We start from the raw sequence: 13,076 nt of genomic DNA, 5'->3' as shown, positions 1-13,076 counted from the left end.
CTGTATAGAAATCGTCTGGAAGTTGCAAATACATTTCTTTCAACAGCGTAACATTAATGGAATCTGAACCTTTTAAGTAAGCGAAAACATTTTGTTAGGTCTTTTTCTTAAACTTCCAGCAGACAGCATAGGTATTCAGTTTATTGAAAGACTAAAATATTTGTATTTTGTGAAAAGATTATCGTTTGTGATAAATTTGTGCAGTTATTAAATAGATTGCTCATGTACTGTTATGTTTAGCTATCAGATGGATGTAGTGGCATGTCTGCAGCACAACGACTGGAAGATCTTGCTAGAGATGATCATGTGACTGTTGTCACGGTAACAGATCTATACTTGTTCATGGGACGTGAACTGGAGGCACTAGATTGTGTACCTGCTGGAAATGTTCTTGGTAAATTGATCTTGTATTGTGGGACAGTAGGGAGTATAATTGACTTTGATATTTAGATATTACAATTTTGTATTCATAACATGGATACCTATGATATATATGTATGCTAGAACTTTGTAATAAGTATTAACACAATCTATTTTTGGATTAGTGAGTGCTACTTTAATATTTAATGTCACTTTTACACATGTTACAAAAATATTGCTTAACTGGTTCGTTTTAGTATTATTTTTTTGAATTAGCACATTAAATACATGTTTTATGAAATTAGAAATTGTTACTGTTAACATAATATGTAATACATCTTGTAGTCATAGATCTACATATTCAACTGTTCTGTATATAGCATAACAGTAAACTGGGTTGGCTTGCATATCTGATGTCTCAAACAAATTTTGACAGGTCCGGCAAGTTTGGGCAAACCAAGTTGGACTGTTTTTTACAGCAGAAATATGGTTTAGTTATTTTTCTTAATATTAGAAATTGTTGCATTTTTGTTTATTTTGATTTCTTTTCTCAGGTATAGGTGGGCTTGAAGATCATATTTTGAAATCTGGAACATTGTCAAGTACAGTGGCATGTCCATCATTTACAGACCTATACTTTGATGCTTCACCAATACTGAGAGTGGCACTGGAACCTATACAAGCTGGTAAGGGGTTCACACTGATAGTATGTCTCATACATAAGACACTTACAGATTGACATGCAGGTCAGTAATCAGAAATATTTGCTTGAGTTAGGAATGACTGAGAGCTGATAGTTTTCTCTGTTGACCTGCAATCCATTCAGTAAGTGTTTTATTACATGACATCAGAAAGGAATTTCTAAATGCAAACATTTGTCAAACTGTGCCATTCAGCTGGCTTACAGAAAGTTGGTGGTTCTGTTCAGGTGCCTACACATGATGAAATAATGCACGGAGAGGCACCTAGGGTCTTCCTCCACCATAGAAGCCGGAAGGTCGCCATATGACTTGTAACTGTGTCGATGTGACGTTAAACCCAACAAAGTAAAGCTATTTGTTGAACATTAGACAGATTGACTGGCGATCTGTCTTTAAAGTGTTTAAGGGAGAGTTTTACAAATATAAAGGCTCTGTATTAAAAAAGTTTCATTGCAAAAGTAATAAGATTGGACTTTTACATAAGAAAGTAGCGAACTTGGAAAAATTGTTTGCAGCTTCCATAGAATTGTACCATATGGCTCAGACGGCAAATTCTGGAGTGATCCCTGCTGATTGCTGTTGCATACAGTGAAACACTTTTTGCTAGAGAGTCGATGGCTCATGCACCCAGAACCTGTCAAACAATTCATATTGCCCTGGTAGTATTTAAATTGCTATATGAAATAACATCAGCACAGTCGAGCATCAATAAGTCAATCCCTTGAGCATGACACACTGTCCCAGGGAATTAATTTAGTCTTTGTTTTTCACTCAAGTTTTGTTAAATTGCCGCTAAACCCTTACCAAGTCAGTTTTAAACATTTACAGGAGATATGCCAAAGTTGGTGAAGGGACTAAAGTTATTGAATCAAGCAGATCCGTGTGTCCAAGTCCTCGTGCAGGAAACAGGGGAGCATGTGATCATCACGGCGGGTGAAGTTCACCTTAGGAGGTGTATTGACGATCTTACAGAAAGGTTTGTGGGAACATATTTTTGGTTACATTATGACAGGGCAATTTCAGCAGAAAGTCAAAGTAAAACCTGTCACTTCTCAGTTATCATTTTGTAAGATAAAATTTCAAAATGCTGTGACTTGATTCAGAACCATTGAACTGGATATTTTCTTGTCATTTGTTTGAGTCTGTAGTCTGCAGTTATTCCCAACATTCATATAATTGGAAAGCATGTCAGAATGTGGATTGCTCAACATAGGATTACAAGAAAAGATGGTATTCACTGTTAAGATCAGTGTTTGTGTGCATTATGTATCTTGAAGTAATGTTCAGAGACAATGAAAGAAAGTCAGGTTTAGAAAAGTTTGTAAAATTAACATTAATTTCTGCAAAACTTTCAACTCTTATCATATTTTATCAAGGAAGCTTTAAGCTTTTACTATAAATGATCAAAATTAAAAATTGATAAACCCATACCGATGATAGTCTAAGGCGTGTTATGCATCAGTTATATTTAATGACTGGTTACAACCACATGTGACAGCAGGGACAACCAAGTATTAGCCTTTTGTTTGGATTTTTTTATTTTTTCCTTTCTAGATATGCTAAGATAGAAATCTCAGAATCCTCTCCCATAGTTCCATTCCGTGAAACCATTGTACCACCGCCGACAATAGACATGGTGAACGAGTCGATACAGGACCAAAATCCTGCCGGTAAAAATGAGAAACAACGAGAGTTTGATGAAGATGAAGAAGTTTTAGAAACAGGGTTGGTTAGAATATTCACACCCAGTAAATTTTGTATGGTACAAATACGTGCAGTACCGTTACCACAGGACGTAACAGATTTCCTTGATGAGAACCAGTTCTTGATTAAAACGCTTGATCAGTATTTTTCGGCAAAAATATCGGAGCGAAATAAGTCCGAAGTACACTTTGGGACGAAACTGAAACAGTCGACAAAAGAGGCAATAAGAGAATTTAAAGAGAAGTTGGAAGCATTATTTTTAGAGGCTGGAAAACAATGGAAAGGATGTGTTGACTGTATTTGGGCATTTGGACCTAAAAGGGTTGGGCCTAATTTATTGTTGAATAAAGTTGATGGATACAACAGAACTTCAGTGTGGGATTGTTTGAGAAATGATAAAACAGAAATGAAAGTGGTGGTTAGAGATTATGACTATAGTGTTGTAAGTGGATTCCAGCTAGCAACCCTTACAGGACCACTCTGTGATGAACCAATGAGAGGCGTGTGTTTTATTATGGAAAAATGGGAAATAGGGTCTCATGTTACTGAGCTTGGAAATGATGTTATAGAAAGCAAAAATGATAGCATTTCATTGGCTAAAAATAGTGCAGCAAATTATGAGGAAAATGTACATATACAATTGTCTAAATTAAATCTCAAAAATGGGGAGTGTACAGACAATTTGCAAAGTGATATACCTAGTTCAGGCATAGATGAGCAAATTCCAGAGTGTTCAAAAACATCTGTTGAAGGATCTAGTTTAGAAGTGGAATCTGCTGGGGAATCAAGATTTGATATAGAAAAAGAAGCAAAAAGGACAGACATGAAAGGTCATGTGTCGGGTCAGTTGATCTCAATAGTGAAGGAGGCATGTCAGAAAGCATTCCAGACTCAGCCCCAACGTCTCATGGCTGCAATGTATAAATGTAACATACAGGCAACTGCAGATGTACTTGGTTAGTTTTGTTTTCCAGAGAATATTTCTGTTAAACAACTTTTGTAGATTGGATAATATTGTTTAAATTTGCTAATATTTGGGACCTGGACTACTCACAACATTGCTGTTGTCTTAAATATTGAGCAGTTTATTATACAAGGTAAATTCAAAGGGAATTCAGGTCTTGACTGTTAATTTGTGAAATAAGGCCACATAAATAATATGTAATCTGCAGTGATACTTCTGAATGAATGATTTTAGCTCTATTCAAAGATAGACATGTTTTAGAGACTGCAAATAATTGTCTCCCACCACACAGTGGTGTGGGAGACATATTGATTTACTCCAGTCTGTGTGTGTGTGTGTGTGTGTGTGTGTGTGTGTGTGTGTGACAAAGCTTGTCTGCACTCTAAGTCGAACATTTGTCATCCGATCTTCACCAAACTTGAACAAAATGTGTTTGCCAATAAGTGCTTGGCCAAGTTCAATAACTAGATAAAAAGTAATATAGGGGTCCTTTTGGTGTCAAAAAAGCGCATGCGCATGTGCTCTAAGTAAACAGTATATAAAGACTGACTTACTATTTAGATGATTAGGCAGTTGTGGGAGACATGCGCTTTTCTCAAAAGCATCTCTAGTTATAAAGAGATTTGTTCCCGATACTATATAAAAACTGTAATCAGTTTGCTGCAGCAGATCAGATTGTGAATACACTTAAGTAATGGGAAATGCAACAAAATATTACACTCTTATTGAGTGACTTTGTGGTCAATAGTCAAAACTACTTACCTAATAAAGTTTCAACTTTTGGCTGGCAAACAATTCTTGACATCACAAATGAATTTCATTTTTTTTGCCCTCGAGTTTTTATTTAAACCCAGGAAACCTATGTTGAATTACAGACCAATCAAAAGCACAAACTTTGGCCAGTGATTTATATAGAGTCATGTAATATCTGAGATAGTCCAGTAAAGTTAAAATTGTCAGTCATGTTAAACTTACGCTGTTGATATGGTCAAGTTGTTGATATAGAATTTCATGATATCCATTAAACTTTGTTACCAAACATGCTTATTGTAAGCATTGTCTAATATCCATATATGAGCCGTGCCATGGGAAAACCAACATAGTGGCTTTGCGACCAGCATGGATCCAGACCAGCCTGCGCATCCGTGCAGTCTGGTCAGGATCCATGCTGTTCGCTAACAGTTTCTCTAATTTCAATAGGCTTTAAAAGCAAACAGCATGGATCCTGACCAGACTGCGTGGATGCGCAGGCTGGTCTGGATCCATGCTGGTCGCAAAGCCACTATGTTGGTTTTCCCATGGCACGGCTCAATTATATTTAGAGATTTCTGGTGCCAAAAATAGATGCCTTCTACAATTTTGCAAAGTCTGGCATTTGACAATATCAGTGTATTTATATTTTATTCACATTTATTTTAGCCATTGCCAGACAAAAAATGTTTCATTTTTTTGAGAATGCAAACTGACTTGGAATATTGCTTTATACCAGGGGTTTGTGAACAGCTTCTGCATAAGCATTTATAATACAGTAGAAACGCAATATCTTAGACTCGTTTATATACATATATATATTTCTCTTGACAATGTAACTATGAAATATTTCTATTTCAGGGAAGTTGTTTGCTGTGCTTGGGAAGAGAAATGGAAGAACCTTGCAGGATGAGATGCGGGAAGGGTCGCAGATATTTAACATCATAGCTGTTATTCCTGTTGTAGAGAGTTTCGGGTTCTGTGAAGATATAAGAAAGAAAACAAGTGGATTGGCAAGTCCGCAGTTGGTGTTTAGTCATTGGGAGGTAAATCTTGTTACCTTTTCTTCATTTAATCCGCTAATTAAAGACAATCTTCTTTTATAGACGGGTATATCTTGCTTGTAAAAAGTGGGGTGCTTTGGGGGACCATTCCAGAGAGCAATTAAGGCAAGTTTTCTTTAGTCTTGATGGGAAGGGGTTAGTTTTATGCAGACATACTAATTCAGGAAACAGGACTGGAAACAATACTATGTTGACACACTGCAGCATTTAGTTAAAGTTAAATCATGCTCTTTTAAGTTATTTAGTTAAAGTTAAATCATGCTCTTTTAATTTATTTAGTTAAAGTTAAATCGTTCTTTGTTTTTTATTTTTTCAGACTATAGATGTAGATCCTTACTGGGTTCCGACCACAGAAGAAGAAATAATGCATTATGGGGAGAAAGCAGATTGTGAAAATCGGGCACGTGCCTACATGAATACTGTCCGGGAGAGAAAAGGCTTGAAAGTTGATAAAAAGATTGTTGAGCATGCAGAAAAACAAAGAACATTAACTAGAAACAAATAATTCTCAAATCTTTCCATTCACAATTAAGAGATACCTCTCACAAAACTGATGAGATCTACACAAAGTAATTTTAAAAATGCAATATAAAATTCTCATGTCCACCCACTGTTAAGTTGCATACGAAAAAAATCCTTCAAATTACATGATTTGCAACACTCATTATTGCTAAGCAATTAGTCTAATTGATTATTGTTTTGCTTAACAAGTGGGACGTATATCAAGTCTACAAATATGTTATTATAACTGAAGTAAAAGGTCATGAAACATTTAACATGTATTCTCATCAATTGAAAATTAAATGTTTTTGTTTTTTTTCTATAAAAAGCTGAGAAAACTGAATTGATCTATGAAATTGTTGGCTGTTTTGTAATATGATAAGCAGGCTCATAGTCAATAGAATAAATATATTTTTATCAGTATGTTATGTTGTGTTTTTATATGCCCGAAGGGACACATTTTGTTTTACCCTCGGTGTCTGTCCGTGTGTTTGTCCGTTAGCAATTTCGTGTCCACTCTGCAACTCTTGACCTGTTTGAAGGATTTCAAAGAAACTTGGCACAAATGTTCACCACACTGAGACGACATGCAGAGCCATGTTTCGGTTGGCACGCTTCAAGGTCAAGGTCACACTTGGGTGTCAAAGGTCATATATGACTGCTTTGTGTATATTGCTCTGCATTGCACTGCTCTTGTTTTTATTTGGCAGATCCCTTTTTTGTTCACTTACAATAATTTTTTTAGTTACTTCCCTTTTACGTTACTTTAAATAGTTTATTTTGAAACTTTATTATTGGCTGTAGGGAAAAAACGGAGATAACTTTTCTGTGGTACAACATGGATGGTACCTCCAATTTTTAGGTGTATTTTGACATACCCGTACCTGGTAAGTATTTTTAGCTCACCTGTCACAAAGTGACAAGGTGAGCTTTTGTGATCGTGCGGTGTCCGTCGTCCGTCCGTGCGTGCGTGCGTCCGTCCGTAAACTTTTGCTTGTGACCACTCTAGAGGTCACATTATTCATGGGATCTTTATGAAAGTTGGTCAGAATGTTCATCTTGATGATATCTAGGTCAAGTTCGAAACTGGGTCACGTGCCATCAAAAACTAGGTCAGTATGTCTAAAAATAGAAAAACCTTGTGACCTCTCTAGAGGCCATATATTTCAAAGATCTTCATGAAAATTGGTCAGAATGTTCATCTTGATGATATCTAGGTCAAGTTCGAAACTGGGTCACGTGCCATCAAAAACTAGGTCAGTAGGTCTAAAAATAGAAAAACCTTGTGACCTCTCTAGAGGCCATATATTTCAAAAGATTTTCATGAAAATTGGTCAGAATGTTCACCTTGATGATATCTAGGTCAAGTTCGAAACTGGGTCACGTGCCTTTTAAAACTAGGTCAGTAGGTCTAAAAATAGAAAAACCTTGCCACCTCTCTAGAGGCCATATATTTCATGAGATCTTCATGAAAATTGGTCAGAACGTTCACCTTGATGATATCTAGGTCAAGTTTGAAACTGGGTCACTTGCCATCAAAAACTAGGTCAGTAGGTCAAATAATAGAAAAACCTTGTGACCTCTCTAGAGGCCATATTTTTCATGGGATCTGTATGAAAGTTGGTCTAAATGTTCATCTTTATGATATCTAGGTCAAGTTCGAAACTGGGTCACGTGCGGTCAAAAACTAGGTCAGTAGGTCTAAAAATAGAAAAACCTTGTGACCACTCTAGAGGCCATATATTTCATGAGATCTTCATGAAAATTGGTCAGAATGTTCACCTTGATGATATCTAGGTCCAGTTCGAAACTGGGTCACGTGCCTTCAAAAACTAGGTCAGTAGGTCAAATAATAGAAAAACATTGTGACCTCTCTAGAGGCCATATTTTTCATGGGATCTGTATGAAAGTTGGTCTGAATGTTCATCTTGATGATATCTAGGTCAAGTTCGAAACTGGGTTACGTGCCGACAAAAACTAGGTCAGTAGGTCAAATAATAGAAAAACCTTGTGACCTCTCTAAAGGCCATATTTTTCATGGGATCTGTATGAAAATTGGTCTGAATGTTCATCTTGATGATATCTAGGTCAAGTTCGAATCAGGGTCATGTGCGGTCAAAAACTAGGTCAGTAGGTCTAAAAATAGAAAAACCTTGTGACCTCTCTAGAGGCCATACTTGTGAATGGATCTCCATAAAAATTGGTTAGAAGGTTCACCTTGATGATATATAGGTCAAGTTTGAAACTGGGTCACGTGCCTTTAAAAACTAGGTCAGTAGGTCAAATATTAAAAAAACCTTGTGACATCTCTAGAGGCCATACTTTTCATGGGATCTGTATGAAAGTTGGTCTGAATGTTCATCTTGATGATATCTAGGTCAAGTTTGAAACTGGGTCAACTGCGGTCAAAAACTAGGTCAGTAGGTCTAAAATTATAGAAAAACCTTGTGACCTCTCTAGAGGCCATATTTTTCAATGGATCTTCATGAAAATTGATCTGAATGTTCACCTTGATGATATCTAGGTCATTTTCGAAACTGGGTCACGTGCGGTCAAAAACTAGGCCAGTAGGTATAAAAATAGAAAAACCTTGTGACCTCTCTAGAGGCCATATTTTTCATGAGATCTTCATGAAAATTAGTGAGAATGTTCACCTTGATGATATCTAGGTAAAGTTCAAAACAGGGTCACATACCTTTGAAAACTAGGTCAATAGGTCAAATAATAGAAAAACCTTGTGACCTCTCTAGAGACCTTTTTTTTCAATGGATCTTCATGAAAATTGGTCAGAATTTTTATCTTGATAATATCTAGGTCAAGTTCAAAACTGGGTCACATGAGCTCAAAAACTAGGTCACTATGTCAAATAATAGAAAAAACGAAGTCATACTCAAAACTGGGTCATGTGGGAAGAGGTGAGCGATTCAGGACCATCATGGTCCTCTTGTTTTGTTGACTTGGATTGTTCTTTTGAATTTCTTCCTGTTGTTGTTCCTGTTCTTTGGGCTCCAACTGTCAAGTTCTTTACATTTGCTTCCATCTTCTGATGTAAACCTATGGGCATATATTGCCCTGCTTGGCGGAGTTCTAGTTAAGCTTGTTTTTGCCATAGAAAACCAAAGATTTTACCGTTACCCCGCAAATTTTCTTTATTGAACTTGTCCATCTTTCAATTTGGACAGTACCATTAACTGTTAAAAGGGATGCTTACAAAAAATATACTGACTGAACGGCGAACAGTGCAGATCATGATCAGACTGCACGGATAGGAAGGCTGATCATGATCTGCACTGGTTGCAAAGGCAACCCAGAACGACGTTGGACATTTGAACCGAGAACAACCTTGAACATTCGACTCCTAAACGGCACTGGACCCTAGAACTGTGACTGACATTGGACATTCGAATCCAAAATGACATTAGACATTCGGTTTCAGAACGACATTGCACATTCTATTTCAGAACGACATTGGATATTCGAACCAGAACAACACTGGAGATTCAAACACAGAAAGACATTGGACATTCGAAACCAGAACAACATTAGACATTCGGACCCAGAAGGATATTTGACAGTTAAACCGAGAACGACATTGGACATTCAAATCCAGAACGACATTGGACATTCCATTTCAAATCGACAGTGGACATTCAAATACAAAATGAAATTGGACATTCGAAACCAGAACGAAATTGGACATTCGACGAACGACATTGGACATTCAATTTCAGAACGACAGTGGATATTCAATACAAAATGAAATTGGACATTCAAAACCAGAACAAAATTGGACATACGAACCCAGAACGACATTGGACATTCGATTTTCAGAACGACATTGGACATTCAAATACAAAAGAAAATTGGACCTTCGGACCCTGAACGACATTGGACATTCAATTTCAGAACGACACTGGACATTCAAATAAAAAAGGAAATTGGACATTTGGACCCCGAACGACATTGGACATTCAATTTCAGAACGGCATTGGACATTCAAATACAAAAGGAAATTGGACATTCGAACCCCGAACGACATTGGACATTCAATTTCAGAACAACATTGGACATTCAAATACAAAACGAAATTGGACATTCGAACCCAGAACGACATTGGACATTCAATTTCAGAACAACATTGTACATTCAAACCCAGAACGACATTGGACATTTGAAGCTAGAACGACATTGGGCATTCGAACCCAAAACAACATTGGCCATTCGAACTTAGAACAGCATTGGACATTCGAACCTAGAACGACATTGGATAATGACATTGGACAATCATACCAAAAAACGACATTGGACATTCAAATCCAGGACATTGGACATCCAAACCTAGAACAACATTGGATATTCAAACCCATACAACATTGGACATTCGATACTGGGTTTGAATGTCAAATGTCATTTTGGGTTTGAATGTCCAATTTCGTTCTGGGTTCACATGTCCAGTCATTTTGGATTCAAATGTCCAATGTCGTTCTAGGTGCAAATGTCCAATGTTGTTCTGAAATCAAATGTACAATGTCATTCAGAAATCAAATGTACAATATCGTTGAGAAATCAGATGTCCAATGTCGTTCTGGGTTCAAATGTCCAATGTCGTTTTTGGTTAAAATGTCCAATGTCTTTCTAGTTTCGAATGTCTAATGTCGTTTTGGATTCGAATGTCCAATGTCGTTCTGGGTTCGAATGTCTAATGTCATTCTCGGTTTGAATGTCCAATGTCGTTCTAGGTTCAAAAGTCCAATAATTCTCAAATGGAATATCCAGTGTCGTTTTTGGGTTCAAATGTCCCCATGTTGATCTAGATTCAAATGTCCAATGTCGTTCTGGGTTTGAATGTCCAGTGTCATGCTTGGTTCGAATGTCCAATGTCGTTCTGAAATCGAATGTCCAACATTGTTCTGGTATAGAATGTCACATGTTGTTCTGGGTTTGAATGTCCCCTGTCGTTCTGAAATCGATTGTTCAATGTTGAATTTCTTGCCAACTTAATGCTTTTAATGTCCAATTTCGTTCTCTTATCCAATGTTCGATGTCGAACTTCTCGCCGACTTCACACACCTCTCTTTTTGTCTACCTACCGTTTTCATATTATAACAAGAGCTGTCTCCATAGGACGACACATGCCCCCGATGGCACTTTAAATGAATAGTTATGGCCGATGTTTGAGTTTAGGACCTTTGACCTACAGAGCTGGGTCTTGCGTGCGACACGTCGTCTTACTGTGTCAGACATTTATGCGTAGTTATTTTAAAATCCATGCATGAATGACAAAGATATGGACCGGACACGCCCATCAATGCACTATCATGAAAAAAGACCTTTAACATCTAAGTGTGACCTTGACCTTTGAGCTACGGACCTGGGTCTTGCGCATGACACGTCGTCTTACTGTGGTACACATTCATGCCAAGTTATTTGAAAATCCATCCATCGATGACAAAGATATGGACCGGACACGCCCATCAATGCACTATCCCTTCATGTCTAAGTGTAACCTTGACCTTTGAGATACGGACCTGGGTCTTGCGCGCGACACGTCGTCTTACTGTGGTACACATTCATGCCAAGTTATTTGAAAATCCATCCATCGATGACAAAGATATGGACCCTACATGCCCATCAATGCACTATCCCTTAATGTCTAAGTGTGACTTTGACCTTGGAGGTACAGACCTGGGTCTTGCCAGGACATGTCGTCTTACTGTGGTACACATTCATGCCAAGTTATTTGAAAATCCATCCATCGATGACAAAGATATGGACCGGACACGCCCATCAATGCAATAACCTTTAATGTCTAAGTGTGACCTTGACCTTTGAGCTACGGACCTGGATCTTGCGCGCGACACGTCGTCTTACTGTGGTACACATTCATGCCAAGTTATTTGAAAATCCATCCATCGATGACAAAGATATGGACGGGACACGAAAAATGCGGACAGACCGACAGACAGACAGTTCAAAAACTATATGCCTCCCTTCGGGGGCATAATCAGGGCAGACGTATAAGAAATAAAGGTAGACAAAAATATATATAGAGGAAACCCATTGGATGTTTTCTCTTTTTTATTTGTTATATGTGTCACGCCATGAGATTTTTGGCCCAAATGCGGCGTTACGTCATTCGAGAAAAACCCGATTAAAGTTACGTCACAAAAATGTGTGTAGTTCAACACGTTTTCGCGTCAACTAATGCATTTTATCAATTAACACTATATCATTGGGACAATAGACGAATGAAGAGACAAACGGCATTTATCAAGCATGTATTATAACATTTCCGTGTTTTATCATTTCGTTTCATTATCAAGTAACTGACAATTTATCGCCCTTTGTATCAACACGCCATTTGTAAACATGAAAGGTCGTGAGAAAGGAAACTTTTAAACAGTAATTTGACGATTAATTTAAAAGGGATAATGAATGGCATTGCGCAATTTACTGGTAAGTAGTTATATTTATACAAGATGTAGAGTTTTAAAATATTAATTAAATCCATATCGACCGTTTTGTCTGTGTTTTTTTCCTTCAAATATATCCCGGAATTGTCAACTGGGCTTTAATTCTAGCTGAAAATATTCAGCTCAGAGATGTTTATGCTGTTACGCACCTCTGATGGTAATGGGAAAACAATCAGAAAATTAAAACAGCGTCAGTTAAGTTATGTCAGCCATAACATCCGCAGTTTTTCAAAAAAGAAAATTATCCCCCTCCCGGAAACATTTTACCCCCTTCTCCATTCCACAACTGGGTTACCTCAAATTACCCCCTCGCCATCAACTTCCTCAAAAGTCCTCCGTTCTCTTTCCCTCCCTTTGTCATATGAAATACACCCTTCCCCAGCTTGAGAACTGCTTCCACACTACATGAACTAAATACACACCCTCTCCCCCTCCCCCGTTTCTTTTATCTGTAAATTACCCCCCCCCACCCCCCCCTGCCGATATTCTCCAAATAATGGGGCTGTGGGGCGGGGGGAGGGGAGGAAGCTAACTTTCTTCCATAACAGTTTTCACTCTT

The 13,076-nt window shown here is 37.6% G+C and overlaps 1 protein-coding gene across 3 annotated transcripts in view; it reads left to right on the top strand.

Moving 5' to 3' along the window:
* LOC123566349 (elongation factor-like GTPase 1) overlaps window positions 1-6,467 on the top strand; it is a 29,617-nt gene extending 23,150 nt beyond the window's left edge. For all 3 annotated transcript variants that reach the window (XM_045360337.2, XM_053549982.1, XM_053549981.1), the window contains 6 exons: window positions 241-394; window positions 915-1,046; window positions 1,890-2,037; window positions 2,616-3,721; window positions 5,341-5,525; window positions 5,860-6,467. In XM_045360337.2, the coding sequence (XP_045216272.2) occupies window positions 241-394; window positions 915-1,046; window positions 1,890-2,037; window positions 2,616-3,721; window positions 5,341-5,525; window positions 5,860-6,048 (1,914 nt within the window). In that variant the 3' untranslated portion in view covers window positions 6,049-6,467. The remainder of the gene's footprint in view (window positions 1-240; window positions 395-914; window positions 1,047-1,889; window positions 2,038-2,615; window positions 3,722-5,340; window positions 5,526-5,859) is intronic.
* The last annotated feature ends 6,609 nt before the right edge of the window (window positions 6,468-13,076 follow it).

This window comes from Mercenaria mercenaria, chromosome 8 (assembly GCF_021730395.1).
Source record: "Mercenaria mercenaria strain notata chromosome 8, MADL_Memer_1, whole genome shotgun sequence".
In the NCBI taxonomy this organism is placed as follows: domain Eukaryota; kingdom Metazoa; phylum Mollusca; class Bivalvia; order Venerida; family Veneridae; genus Mercenaria; species Mercenaria mercenaria.
The sequence above is the reverse complement of the archived record's forward strand: the minus strand, read 5'-3'. Positions and strand labels throughout refer to the sequence as shown.